The sequence below is a fragment of the Leptonotus elevatus genome, chromosome 3 (genome assembly GCF_054856555.1).
Source record: "Leptonotus elevatus isolate MCC_2025b chromosome 3, RoL_Lele_1.0, whole genome shotgun sequence".
Classification (NCBI taxonomy): Eukaryota; Metazoa; Chordata; class Actinopteri; order Syngnathiformes; family Syngnathidae; genus Leptonotus; species Leptonotus elevatus.
In genome coordinates this window covers 29892676-29908304 of record NC_141241.1, presented here as the reverse complement: position 1 = coordinate 29908304, position 15629 = coordinate 29892676, and the positions used below count along the sequence as shown (strand labels likewise).

At 38.8% G+C, this 15629-nt stretch overlaps 1 protein-coding gene across 5 annotated transcripts in view; it reads left to right on the top strand.

The window, feature by feature from the left end:
• Nucleotides 1-15629, top strand: part of efl1 (elongation factor like GTPase 1) — a 125080-nt gene that overhangs the window by 93644 nt on the left and 15807 nt on the right. For all 5 annotated transcript variants that reach the window (XM_086071051.1, XM_086071049.1, XM_086071052.1 and 2 more), the window contains 5 exons: nucleotides 5938-6069; nucleotides 6151-6298; nucleotides 8535-8664; nucleotides 9190-9316; nucleotides 12717-12921. In XM_086071051.1, coding sequence (XP_085927177.1) covers nucleotides 5938-6069; nucleotides 6151-6298; nucleotides 8535-8664; nucleotides 9190-9316; nucleotides 12717-12921 — 742 coding nt within the window. The remainder of the gene's footprint in view (nucleotides 1-5937; nucleotides 6070-6150; nucleotides 6299-8534; nucleotides 8665-9189; nucleotides 9317-12716; nucleotides 12922-15629) is intronic.

Below are 15629 nucleotides of genomic sequence, written 5' to 3'. Positions count from 1 at the left end.
CATCATGTCAACCAGCTCTCTACTTTTTTCTGTCAGAGTTCCAACATTCAAAGTCCCTTCTCTCAGTCCCAGACTCTTGTTGTTCCTCTTCTCTTTCCTCCTACGAACACACCTTCCTCATCTCCTTCTTCGACCAACAGTAGTCCAGTTTCCACCGGCATCCTGTCGGTCAACAGCACCAATGGCGGTCGTTGTTAACCCGGGCATCGACCAATCCGGTATGGAAGTCATATATTTGATTCGCATGTTTGATTTGGCCAAAGTTTTTACGTCGGATGCCCTTCCTGACAACCCTCTGTATTTATCCGGGCTTGGGACCGGTGCAAGAAGACACTGGCTTGTGCCCCCTTGCGGGCTATACTACTACTGCTAAAAGTACTACATGCGGCTTTCCACCTTGCAAGAGTCAGCAGTCCCATAAAAAAATTCTGCGGAAATTTGTCTAGTTATTATAAACCTTCAATATATATATATTTTTTTTTATCAAAAAACAACTGTGCCACATCAGCAGGTACATTTACCTTCAACACTGGAGCGCAGTTGTAATAACCTTGGGGAATTGAGTGGTAATTATTCGTCTTCCATTCCGTTTCAAAGCCATTTAAATTTTCAACATCCTCATTGTCTACAAACATACGTATGTCTTAACAATATGTCACTGTCGACTAGTACCACTGGTTCAAAGTACTCAGCGCAGTGTCTATCACCATAGTTTATTTCATAACCTTGCAAATCTGCATCAGCCATGAATGCTCAAATTGGAAATGCTACAAGGCCCACGTCACTTTCACGTGTATATTCTGATGCATATCATTGGCTAAAAGACTTAGAATTCGTCATAACAAAACAAAACGACGTATCCCGTTTCCCGACTTTAAAGCTACAGTGCTCCCGGCTCTAGTGGTAGAACGCTCCTGGCCAAAATGGGTTAAAAAAAGAATCTACATTTCGAGCATTCTGAATAATTTTTTAAGGCTCACAGAATATTGTGTTTTATGACTATGCAAACGCAGAAACTACCAAATTAAAGATTAGACTCTCTTTCATCACCCCAAAAAGTTTTCTTTGTCTTAATTACATTTTTAGTAATCAGCAGTACAATAGGGGTTGGTTTCATCAAAATTGCAGAAAATAAGTTTTTTTGTGAAAATATATATTTGTAATGTGTTTTTACAAAATCAGCCGTATGTCGCTGAGGTTAGTTTTGAGTAAATAACCAAAATAGGATTGTTTGGACAAAAATTAAAAATTTTAGATTTCTCCAAAAATAACCTCCTTAATGTCGTTATTTTAATTTCCAAGCAGCAGAAAAGTTTAGATTGTACTAGAAGTTTGTAAACATAAGCAATTAATAAGTAATGTACAATCGTAACTATTGTTTGTTTTTAGCCGCACTGCTAGCTAGCACATCCCGGGCAACTGCTCAATAAACCGGATGAGTATCTATTGCCTCTAACGTGACTTCACAAACGACTTATATAAATGGACATAACACCCAATAAAAGTCAAAATTAAGGCTGTCACTTAAACGCATTCATCTAGATTAATTAATTGTCACGCAAATTAGTGCGTTAAAAAAATTAACACAATTGATCGCGGATGGCAAGTGTTGGGAAATTCGTTCTTTGTTTCTCCGTGTTCATAATGTTGATTATCAAACTCAGACAATGATATTGGTGAAATCAGGATTTATTTTCACATAAGTTTATGGACACATGAATCGGCCAAACGCTGCCATTCTTCTCCCTCATGCGTGACGCTCCTCTTGTTCCAAGCACTAGTATCCTTTCGTGACTCTTCAAACCCCTCCTCTGTCTTCTTCGGCCAATACTCTCCTTATCAGACAGTCACATGATACACCAATACACGTCACCAAACTTCCCCCTCCTCTCACAAGATAAAGATTTACGTTGTTTTCAGAGCCAGAAGAGGTGTCACTAAACCCCCTCCTGCTCAACCGGTTTATAAAGACAAAGGAATCTATTTAACACATTCGCTTCAACCCCCCACATCACCTTGAATTCTCACACAGAGACATACTGAGTAAATTAAAGCAGTTATATCCACTTCTAAATAGTAATATTATAAATCAAACAGTTATAATTAAATTAATTCACTTCACAAGTCAATGCGCAATTTGGCCCATCAAGGTACCCGTAGGCGGCAGAGGCGCGCCACTACAGGGTAGCACTAACTAGCCACTACGAGCATTGACAACAGCAGACATGGACGCGAGTGCAGCACAGCCAGGAGAGCGAGGCAAGCACAGCCAGGAGAGCGAGGCAAGCTTATTTGGACCTATATCTCCCAGAGCCGTTATTTTGACGGTTCTATTCTTTTCAATGTACATTTTTCACCTAGCCGGGACCCGCGGGGTTGCGCCGCTGGGCTTCTAACTGTAACTGCAATTCATCACGGAGGCTGCAAGCTAGATCACCATGGCGGAACGCAATGTCGTGGAGCAATGGCACCGACATTGTTGGAAAGCTGTCATCGAGACGAGTACGGGGATGCCCTTATGTCCCCGGTAGGACTACGTTTCGGGAGATAAGGCCACACAACGACCTGCACAAGACCCATGATTTTCAAACACTTACTGCAATGGTTGCTATCCCGGGTAAACCACGGGTTTTTCGGCCCTTTATCTCCGGAACACAATATCGTGGACCGATGTTACCGACATCGTTGAAAATCTGTCGTCAAGACGAGTCCGGGGATGCCCTTAGGTACCTCGGTAGGACGTACGGTTCGGGAGATACGGCCGCTCAAAGACCTCCACGAGACCGATCATTTCAAGGTATAGTAAAGGCTTATAGTAAAAAATATAAATAATAGGCTGCTAGATGTGATGGAGTCATGACGTTTTTGGCAGTACAAGCCTGATAATCAAAGTCAATAAAGGTCCACCACGCGTCCGCCTGGGATTTTATTAGCTACTTAAAACAGCAAGTAATAACTATATTAGGCTCAAAATGACGTCTCTGGGAGATCTAGTTGTCTTAAAATTCTGGTAGTGCTAGTGGCTAAACGCAAGTTTATTTGTAAAAAGAACAAAGCTGGGACTATTAACAAGAACGCAGTAATTTGTACCTTTTGTAAAAAAAAAAGAAAAAAAGCTACTCCAGCCTGACTTATGATTTAAGACTCTTAATGTAAACAGGCTTGTTTGAGCAACTGACTCAAGGACACATAGCATTAGTCTGTTGTCAGATCCTGTAACCTACCTTGAGGTGGGTTTTTAATCTGAGGAGTTAATACTGTAGCCCCAATTCCTCTTTTAGGTTTGAGTTGTTATGACCCAGATATTGTAGCTTTAGATTTTTGTTAACCTCTCCTTTAAACCTCTAACTTTTCCTGATTACCAGTTTGTTAGTTTAGCTCAAAAAACACCACAGCTATTTATTATCAGTTCATCTCATGCCTTTCATACACCGACCGCAGCTTGTGGAAGTTTAGATTGAAGTTTGTTTAAAAAAAAATTGAACAAAATAGAAGTTTAAATTATCTTTTAAAATAATGTATGGCCTAATTGGTTTGTTGATGTGCTTAAATGTTTTGTTTTGAATTTCATTTATGAAGCACTTATGAAGCAATCTTCTCTTCGAGGTGTATTCGATTAGTCATGCACTACAATTTTGTAATGTCCTGGAATTCAAATTCTTCATTTGGGGACTTTTATCAGATATGAGATTAAAATAGATTAATTAGATATATTAATTAAAAATCCTGTAATTAATTAGATTAAAATTTTTAATCGCCTGACAGCACTAGTCGAAATACACTTTATGTGACTCTCCATACCCTCCATGCATGAAATTGAACAGAAGATGCACTTGTGTCCATGTCGCCAGGCTTACCTAGTAAAAGCAAATGTAATCTTACTGGTAAATGTTTGTAACCTAGACATGTGGAGATCATCTTCAGCTTTATGGCAACAGTGACTTTTATGCTAATATTTTTTGCTTTAGTGATGCTGCAAGTATCTGAACAGTGCTTTTCCTCATTCTTATGAAAATGTGTTTTTTTATGACTAAATGCATTTTCAGAACAATCACCAGCATAAGGATTTTACATTTGACAGACTTAACCAACAATTTACAACTATTTAGTAAATATAACTAGTAATAACTATCAATGCTTTAAACTACCCCTTCAGGTCAGAGACTGCATCAAAGTTTTCTATATGCTCTCGCATAAAAAAAATTAAAAAAAATTATAAATACATTTTTGGGACCATGACAATAATTAAAATACAATGTTTTATACGTTTTTGGGAGCAAGTGACTTAATATGACAATCAGTCATGAAAAATTATAAGATCTGACATTTTTTTTTGGGGGGGGGGGAGAGAGTCAAATAGCAGTTAAGAAAATGGATGGATGAACATTCCTTTGAGTGATCTCATCCATGAGAGATAAAATCCTGCCATCTGCTGGCTCAAATACGAAGCCAGAGGTATGCAAGACTTATACCCGCCCATTGCAAAACAAAACAAAAAAGAACAGTTGAGATTTCTCGTCACTGGGAAAATGTCATGCTTTTTTAAAAAGTTTTCTATATAATATATATTATAATATTATTATATATTTTATATAATTATTATATATATATATCATATTATATATAATATGAAGCCATAGTTATGCAAGACTTATCCCCGCCCATTGCAAAAAGAAAAAGAAAAAAACATTTGAGATTTCTCGTCACTGGGAAAATGTCATGCTTTTACTTAACTTTTCTCATCCCTGGGAATTAAAGAAGATATATCAATATTAATTATAATATTAGTGAGGCACCGAATACTCGGCCACCGAAAATGTTCGGCTGAAAGAAAATTGAAGTCGAAAAAATATAGCCGAAATAGGTTGTGGTGACGCAAGCAAAAAACCGCTGCAAGCAAACGTCTGTTTGAATTAAACAGCAAACGCGAGGGTGAGTGTCCGCCTTTTCTTCTCGCTGGCTTTTCACCGTGTGAGTTTGCACCAGTCGGTCGCAGCAGCTCCCCGGGGTCATTGCGCACACCGGAGGAGAGGGGCGTCGCTTGGTGTACAGCATTTAAGCGGGTCGAAAAAAGACAGAACTGCCCTGTACTGCTGTACAGGTGAGCCACTCTTTCTCCCGCAGTGCCTTCCCCTTTTTTTTTTTTTATAAGCCCCTCGAACGCTTCCACTCTTTCACCGGCATGCGTTGCTGTGCTAAATACTTAAGCTAATGCTAGCACTATTGCTATCAACAGTTTTGAACACGGAAACACTTACCGCTATCTCGGTGTAGCGGCAGACCTGTACAGGACGCTGTGTGTGACTTTGCAGTCCGTTCCCAAAGCCGATTAGCTGTATGTATTTATTTTTAAACGTTGGTTAATAAGTGAATGTGCCGATTTTAAGTGCGCCGCACCTTGTCCCGCCGCACGCATCCGTCCCCGCCTGTGCAAACTACATTGACTATAAAGTGCAATTGCACCGCCAAAAAATGCTCAACCCTTGTTTGGTGTTTAATGTACTATTAGCCAACATGTCTGCAGTGTGTGCACATTTTTTATTTATATTGTGCTTGGTTAAAATACCAGTGCTAAATAAATATTTTATACTTATCTCAAAAAAAGAAAAGAAAATTATAATAATAATAATGTAATTTTAATTAATTATAATAAATGCAATGATATTAAACATTGGCTTCTTTTTTTTCCGGCCTTTCGGTTTTCGGCCAAGCATTTTTCATTTTCGGTTTCGGCCAACCATTTTCATTTCAATGCATCCCTAATAAATGTATAAATGTGAACTTTATTATTTCTCTTTACATTGAGGGTCTTGCGCCAGCCTACAAAAAAAAACCGTAAACACTTTTGAAACCCTTGCTGACAATTATAATTTTTTTCTGTAATGAGTATTTATTTTAAAATATTTGTGTTTATTAATTGCTCCAATACTTTTATAGGTATTAAAGGTCTGGAAGAGTTTATTTTGAAGTCAGCTACTATTTCCACCACTCCTGCGTGCCCACCCTTCAAATCACACAACTTTGAGGCATCACCAATTGTCCGAGTTGCCATTGAACCAAAACACCCAAGTATGTATGTTTTTTTTTTTTGCTTTATTCATATATATTCTTTAAATACATAAATAATCTTTCTTTCCATTTATGAATTAGGTGAGATGCCAAAACTGGTTCGTGGGATGCGTCTTTTGAATCAAGCAGACCCCTGTGCTGAAGTGCTAATCCAGGAGACAGGCGAACATGTTTTGGTCACTGCTGGGGAGGTTCATCTCCAACGCTGCCTAGATGACCTCAAAGACCGGTCAGTGTGAGACTGTCAGCATAGTGCCCAATCTTCTCGCTCCCCTCGCACAGGCGAAAGATGCGGAAAAGGACAAGTTTTCACAGAGTGAGGAGCGTAGGATACGCGCAAAGCATTTTGGCATTTTTTAGTGCATAGATTACAAACAATGTGTTGTTGCACCTTTGTCCGAGTGGGTCTCAATCCCACGATCAAGGGAAACCGCGATACAAAATAGATTTTCATCATAAGTCTTTTTGAGCCATGCTTTGACTAGTCCCTCAACTAGGATCTGTTTGCCATGGGTGACCCTACCAGGGGCATGAAGCCCCAGACAACATAGTTCCTTGGCTCATTGGGACATGCAAACCCTTCACCACGATAAGGTGATGACTAACTGAGGAGGAAAAAGAAATTGTCTACTATATACATTAAACTTTTACCAGAACTTGAAGTGGTTGCCATAGTTACACAAATATTTAACAAATATTTGTGACAATTCCATTCCAATTTATTTTTCCCATCTGTGTTTAATGTATATAGAAAAATAAATTGTTTCACTATAATTTCATGTATATAGAAAAATAAATTGTCTACTATATACATTAAAGACAGATGGGAAAAATTGCCACAAAATTATTAAATATTTGTGTAACTATGGCAACCACTTAAAAGTTCTGGTCAGTGGAAGGAATTGACATGGAAAAATACCATGTGTTACTTTATCACTCCATGAGTAAAGGAACTTCAGAGTAAAAATGCAGAATATGGCAAATGTTGGAGGAAATGTGGGAGTATATCAGTTAGTAATTTTCATATTTTCCGGGAGTGTACAAAAATTACACCTTACTGGGCCAAAATGATTGAAACTATCAACCAACTCATGAGGCTAGGGTTGGAATGGCACTTAAGAGCATTTTATTTGGGTAACATTACAACCGAGATAAGGAAAGACAGGTACCTGCTACAAATGTTACAGGCTGCAAGTAAGAAGGCCATTACGCGGAAATGGTTGAAGGAGGAACCACCGGCCATAACAGAATGGATGGACATTATGCAAGGTCTTTACACAATGGAGCAGCTAACTTTCTCTCTCTCAGACATTGCACTTGCAAATGTATAAAATATTGGAAGAAATGGAAATCTTTTGTTAACAAGTAATCCTTTAAATTGTGAACACTATGTAAATTATTAGTGACCAGGAGTTGTAAATTGGATTATATTGCTGGATGGCTTACCCCCCACCCCCTTTTTTGTTTTTTGTTTTTTCTTTGAGTGTTAAGTCGGTCTCTTAATTTTCATTTGCAGTTTGGTTTTTGCTATTGAAAAAATTAAGACATTAAAAAAATTTATTATTTGGTCAGCTTTATTTTGAAGTTTGCCTTAGCTGAGGTGCTGGGTTTGTGGCTTATCTGACATGTCTGAATGATGGAACTTAATCTTTTGATTTTGGTGGAAGAAGCAAGTATTTTCAAGTCAAAGGGCTCAAGTCCAAGTAAAGTCACAAGTCATTATTGTAAAAGTCCAAGTCGAGTTGTAAGTCTTTTAACATTGTCAAGTCGAGTCTAAAGTTGTCAAATTTATGACTCGAGTCCACACCTCTGCCCACGAGTAAACAGGACATGTATGTCACTGAAATAAGTTCAGTATTCAGCGTTGTCTTGTATCATTATTTTTAATACACAAGCTCAAAGCATAGTAAGAAGTACTATCAGGAGATGTGACCTTTACGATGCATAATAAGGTACCCATTTTATTCCCAAAAAAAACAAAAAATCATGATGCAGTCAATATTTAACAAATTTGGCACAAGATGCAGTAAATATCAAACACATTTGGAGGTTAAAACCAGGGTAATATGTTTAAATTTACTGCTAGTAAAAGTAGTTCAGACAGACAGTCGTTGACTTTCTCCTCTGCCACTTTCGGGTCCTCCAGGAGGCGCAGCGTGATTGGTTAAAAGTAAGCTCACCGGCATCTGACGCGTTTGGCTCAACCGGGATGTCTTTGGGCTTACTTTCGCCGAGCCCGAGCGTCGACTGTCAGGTCTGGGCTTACTTTGGGCTTACTTTAGGCTTACTTTGGCGCTAACATTGGAGTGCAGGAGTAGCTTATGGCTCATGTCATATTTAAAATTGCTCTGTTCCTCCTTACACCTGAGTGCCTCAAGATATGCGGCAACAAATAATCGTCTGTCATTGTTGGCAATATTTAACATGCTGTATATAACAACAAGGTTTTGACGTTGTTTTCAAAGGTTTGCTAAAATTGAGATCAGCGCATCTAAACCCATCATTCCATTCCGAGAGACAGTGGTGCGCCCTCCAAAAGTTGATATGGTGAATGAAGATCTTGGAAAGCAACAAAAAGTGGCTGTCATTCATCAGGTGGGTGAACTACTCTGGTATTGTGTCTGAGTCGTTGCTTGTTTGGTACTTGTCCACAAGAAAATTTGCCTTTTTTTTTTTTACTGTTTAAGTCAGAAGTGTCTTGTTTTGAAAAGTGATCAACTCACTTCAGTCTGTGATTGTTTTTCACCCTTGTCACTTTCACAATTGTAACCCTTTCTACTATTAGTTTAAAAAAATGAGGATCTGTTCTGATTCAAATCTTCAGGGAGATGAAGCTCAGTTTTCCAAATGATTATGTGATATGAGGATAGAATGGACCTTATTCAACTTTATTTTATTTTTAAACTTAAACATTTTAAACTTAAATGTTTTTAATTAGAAATGTTATCTATTGGTCCTTCCAGTTCATGCAAATATTTTCCCATGAAAAGTTTTTGATTTGTCATGAATGCAAACACTGTAACATTTTAGGTGTGAGTGATTGTCAGACTTGTAGACAGTATGACAATATGATAGTATTAAAGAAGTTATAGTCATCATATGTGTTTTCATATATGTTAGGTAAAAGAGGAAGGTTTTCATGGTCGTTCTTCAGAGACTCTTCATGTTGACAGCAGTGGTTTAGTCACACTCACTACTTCAAATAAACTGGCCACTGTCAGCGTCCGTGCAATCCCCTTGCCACAGGGTAAGATCTAAATATGCACCTATTATTGACTTGTTTTATATAGCCCTCACTAATCTTAGAGTTGGCACTATGTTTTTTGTTTGTTTGTTTGTTTTTTTACTTACTGAATTAATAATACTTTTGATTAAAAAGTTTCATCTGTCCTTCAGTTTTATAGGTTAATAGGTAGTTTAATTTATGTCTGTTCTCCTTCAACATGGTAAGTGTCTTTTTGCGTTGTCTGATTATCTCGCTCTAATTTACGAATTTCGTTTTCTAACTGCGTTATTTCTGCAAGTCTCTCTTTCTTTAAAGTAGAGCAGATTGCGATAATGTTACCTCTTAAAAAACACTTGTCTGCCTCCCATAATATTTTTGGGGACACTTCATTATTATTGTTGACTCGAATATATCAGGCATCTTTGCAATTTTTGTTTAATTTTGTTTTTATTTTGAATTGATACATTGGCTCGCCAATATTTGAAGCAATATTTGGGCTGAACTTTAGCTTTAGACTCACTGGGGCGTGATCTGATATAGTAATTGCGTCAATATTGCATTGAATAGCTCTAAAGGATTCCACCGCAGACGTCAGGAACATGTCTAGCCGCAAAAGGGTAGGGGAAATTTCGCCCTTGTATTCCTTTTTTTTCTTCTTCTTGTTTTGAGAGAGAGCTTAGTATTATTCATTCGGTAATCTTACCGATTCGACATGTCATCAGCATTGCTCTCTCTCTTTTCATTTTTTTGTACGTGCAAGAGTACATCCTTATATTCCTGACTTTTAGTTGCTTTATGACATCACGCGCAGGCATTCTCCTCTTCTTCAAATCGGGTGAGAAATCATGGTCAAAGTAGATCTGAATTCCGTTATACATTACTGTCCTTTGCTCGCATGCTCTTCGTAGTATGGTTTCCTTGACAGAATAATCAACAAATCTAAGAATCAGAGAGCACGGGGCGGCTTTGGGATCCTTGGTCTTGGCGGACAGACCTCTGTGTGCCCTCTCAATGATAATATCGAGATCGGGGAAAAGTTGAAGAGCGGATTTACGCAACTCCTGTACGAAGAGCTTAATATCTCTTCCCTCACTCCCTTCTGGCACGCGGTAAATTATCATGTTGTTTCGCCGTAATCTATTCTGCATGTCCTTGCAGCGCGCCGTCAACCCCGCGGTGTCCTCATTGGCAACAATGCCCTCTGTTTTAAAATTTTGTCTCATCTCTCTGTCTTTTTAAAAGACGTTTCCAGTGTTGTTGAGTTTGTGTATGGCCCTCCTGGTTACCTTTGCTCAATTTCTTGAGCTCTGCCAGTATTTTTGACTCGGAGTTATGCATGCTATCCTCTTTAGCTGCAGGTCCGCCCGAGGCTTGTTTCAAAGTTAGTTGTCTCAAGTTATCGCCTCTGTCTTTATTTTGGTCTTCTTTTTGCGATCCTTTAGTACAGACGGAGCACGGTCTTCAAGCGGCTGCTTGGAACATGGCGTCACCGGCAGTCCGGAATAATAGCATTTTATTGCACACATTATTTAAGACACATTTTTCCCAATTGAAATGCAAACAAGTGTAAATATAGCGCAATTGTATAAGTGACACAGCTTGAAAGGAAAAATGAAAAAAAAAATGTCCAGGTAGTGTTTTCCCTGCTAGGTCTAATTGTAACATAACCGCTTAAAGCTTAATGAACAAATACAAAGTAACACAAACCTTCAGAAGTTTCTCCTGTGTGATGGATGCTTGTGACGTAGAGGCGAAAAAACTTCACCTTTGGTAGCAACCAATTTGTGGCGTCATGCTTTGCACATCGCAGTCAAATATGTTGTTGTTTCCCCACGATTGTTTACGCAGTGGGTATTTTGCTGTGACAGGGCAACTCTCATGCGAGCATTATTTTTGCGGAAATGTCTCTTTTAAATCAATCAGAGGACCGAGAAATGATTGTCTTGCCGTTGAAATATGCACGCCCTCTCAACGAGACAGACGCACCTCACGGTCGCTTTTAGCTTAGCGGTTAGCCTTGCAAAGTCACATCAACTCAGTGGAGAGTTGCGAGTTGCGACAAAATAACCACCGCGGATTGTCTATCATTCAACCACTGTCTGCTTTTTTTATTTTTATTATAACGAGTACGTCTACTAACGAGTGCTCCAGCAATGCTTGGTTGAACATTTTCTCACTTTTACTCAAGCTGTTTTCCTTTTCTCTCATGTGTCTTTAGCCTGCGCATATTCGGCAGGGTGTTAAAGCTCTAGTGTTTCCTCTTAACTTTAACGGTAACAGTTTTCCTGCGTAATTTGCGAACAATTGTATTTTGCATCGTACCTGACCTCTTGTAAGCAAACAACCTCCACACGACCAGGGTAGCTCCCACTTTTGACACTAAATCCTCTTTTAAGGCTGAAGACGCAACAGAACTGGCTGCTCACACTCTCCGACACTGTTGTTAAGCAGCAGCGAACAACAAATGTACATCCAAATGCATACAGAGATGTATGATGTTACGGATCACGTCAATTTGGCAATATTTCACATTTTTATCACCCATAAAAATACACCGGTAATGTTGTAGAAGGTATGATATGAAACACCCTTCTTCTCAACATTCAAAAATTGCTACTCAAATTAAAGTTATTTCGAGCCGTGTGTATCTCACATGTATCTATCGCATGTTGAGAATACTTCTTTTTTGTTATCATTAGTTTGGATTAGATAGCCTTTATTGTCATTATACAAAGTACAATAAGATTTGAAGCTCTACCATAAAGTGCACACACAATAGATAGATAGTAAAAATACGTACAGTAAAAATAAAATAGGATCGAAAATAAATAAAACCAATATAAAACTACTGTATCCACTATACATATTGCTGCTCTTGTGCAATGCTGGAGGTACCCAGGCAGGTTGGAAGTAAACCGGTACACTAGTTCAAAATAAAGTGATTAGCAGCAAGTGATGGAGATAGCAATGACAGTACAAGTATACAATAATATACCATATATGAGTGTTGTTCCGATACCGGTATTGGCCCCAGATGCCGATTCCAATACCCAGTTTTTCAGTATTAGCCGATGGTGATACCTTTTAGTTTTTTTCAACATAAAATATCTGCCCTGCCATTGGTTCAGAGCATTCAAGGGCCAATAGGATATCTTGGCTCGGCATGCAGCGAACACGTCACACATCAGTGAATATCGTGCACACGCAGTACACAAGATGCTGCATCCAAAGTCCAATATTAGCATCTGAATTAATGGTATTGCCATGTTACTTGTTAGAACTTGTCGATGCCAATACCACTGTTTTAATGCAATATCGGGGCCTCTCCCGATTCCGGTATCGGAGCAACACTAGTTATCATCACTCCTGTGTATCTCAGCATTTGTGATTATGCAGTGCTAACATGAATCATTTCTTTCAGAGGTGACATGTCTTCTAGAGAACAGTTCAGCAATCATTCGAACTCTAGAACAAGTCAATATGTCTTTGAAGGAGGGTAGGCATCTAGACATTAGTGTTCAAACCTTGGAAGCCATTGCTGACCTCAAGACCCAACTGGAGAGCATGCTCCAGGGAAGGAAGTGGAAGAATGCTGTAGAGCATATCTGGGCCTTTGGACCTCGCAGGTTTGTAAATGACTTTTTATTTTTTATTTTTTATTTTTTCCTGATGCAGTTGTGATAAAAATAGGAATGATTTTGGTATTTTCAGGTAGGTTACTGTATAACGACGGGATTTACAATTGCCTATCTCTATATACATTCTGACTTTAGTTTCCCAACTTTAAAATTAAGTTTAGTCATCAAACAAATGTAAATATCAGATAAATATAACCCAAAATGAAATGCATTTTTAAAATGGTGATTTTATTTCTTAACAAACTGGTTGGGCCACCTCAGCAGCAACAACCGAAATCAAGCATTTTCTATAACTGGCAATGAGTTTTTCACATCAATATTTTGGCCCGTTCTTTTGTGCAGAATTGCTTTAATTCAGCAGCACGGGAGAATTTTTTTAGCAATAACTGTGTATTTATGGTAATGTCAGAGCATTTCAATTGGATTGAAGACTAGATTTTGACTAGGTCTCTCCAATCAATATAATAAGGAATGAAAAAATACCAAATGAAGGTTGACTTGCTGCTGTGTTTTGGTAAACTGTAAAAGCAGGCAGATGCATAACACGCTAACATTTGCTTTTGTTTTAAATTATTTCAAAACAAAATGCATTTACTCTAACACTCAAGCATAAACTTATGTGCATAAAAACATCCCTCAAAGGATGTCACTTTTCACTCCAATATCAGTGTTGCCTTGGATTCACACACATGACATAAATGGCAAAAATAGAAGACTTCCACAAGTGGCCTTGCAGTGAGAAGATGGGTGAATCCTGTGGAACGCTATAAAAATGTCAAATCTTACTAACTTGTCATTTAAATTAAATGCTGACAATACAGAATGCTTAGCTTTATACCATAGGTGTCAAACTCCGGGCCTTGGAGGGCCTGAGTCCTGCAGGTTTTGGATGTTTATCTTCTCCAACACAGCTGATACTGTATATGATCAGCTCATCTGCAAGCTCTGCATAAGCCTGATAACGATCCTGCTGATTGGAATCAGCTTGTGTTGGAAGGGGGAAACCTCCAAAACCTGCATGACTGCGGCCCTTCGAGGACCGGAGTTTGACACCTATGCTTTATACTGTAAACCTTCAATTTGCAATCCAGAGGGATTTTTTTGAGCTGCACATGGACAAAATTGTTCTCTGATTCACTAACATGGTGGTTTAATTTTGGTTTAATTTTGTTGGTATATTGAATTCATGGGCATGGTAAGAACATTGTAATATATTTTTAGTGAATTTGTCCCATTGTTGCTGCCTTTATCTCAGACCTTTCTCTCTTGCTTGCAGACCTGTATGAGTCGCAACAGGAAAGTAACAAAAAAAAAAGTGTTACAAAAATACATGTATTGCAGTTTTGCAATCTTTTCTTGTCTGCTTAAAAGGATCTTTGTGCAGTTTGTCACTTTTTTACTCGTGACTGCCACCTCTGGCCCAAAGCATAACTGCAGCATCTGTGTCAGAATCGTTCATGGTGCGCGCGAGTACCTGCACGATCTTCAGTGCACGCCACATGTCCGCTACTCCGCGGGGACGCACATGACGTCACCCTCCACCACTCCACCACTCCCCTCCCAAAAGAATATAAAACTATAACTGGAAGAGTAAAGCTGATAGGTGCAGTCAGAGTAAAACAGGGCTCTTTGTGCTCATCTGGGCATTGGTGGAGCATGCATGAGGTAGAAAAAGCTTCCACGAACCTGTACAGTATATGAATGGTCTTACAAAGCCACTTCACCATAGTGAGAAGTGAAGCCACTGGCGGCCATCTTACGTTGCCCACCTAACTTGAAAATATTGATTTCCCGGCAACGTTTTTTTTTCTCCCTGCAACGTTTTCATGTTATTTCCTGTCTCTACGGCAAAAATGCCACAGTGTATGTCGTATGGTTGTACCAATAAGTCTGCAGGTAGCGCTACATGCACATTTCATTGGTAAGTATCCAATTATAAATTTTGTCTTATAAGCTATAGCTGCGAGTGCTATTCAAAGATTTGTCTGCATTATATTGTAAGAGCCATGACCCAGATAATCCTATCTTCTCAAAAATGTACATATTTGATGACAGTCCGTCTAGGCCTTGAAGGCGTGTACAAACAAATTTTTCATCGTAGTGCCATCTACTGGCAATAGCAAATACATGTGTTTTTCTTTGATGTTGGTCTCCTAGCGGGTGAACCACATCAACCTCATATTTGCTCGGAAGAGTGTTTAAGTCTCTCACGAAGTTGAAATGCAAACTTTGTGACTTTTTTTGTGAAACGCTGTTGCTGTGGCAGCACATTGTTCGTCCCCCCAGCAAAAAAAGCAGAATAAAGGATTAAATGAAGGACCCTCACTCTTCTCGTCAACATTGCGCCTGCCTTCAGTGACAACACAGCCCCCTTTTTTGCATACAGTTTTTCGTACACTGTCGACTGTGTAAATATATACATATTTTTGGTTAATTTAATAAAAATGCTTCATGTGTTTGGGTACCATATTAAAATACTGACGGAAATAACACTACAAGTCTAATAATGACTTTAACTTTTACACAGTATTGTATTCCTTTTATATCTGTCCATTTGTGCATCTCCCAGGGCAGGGGAGGGCAAAACTCATCCTGCAGGTTTTGGAGATGTCCCTCTTCCGACACAAGCTGTTTCCAATCAACAGGATCGTTATCAGGCTTATGCAGAGCTTGCTGATGAGCTGATCATATATCAG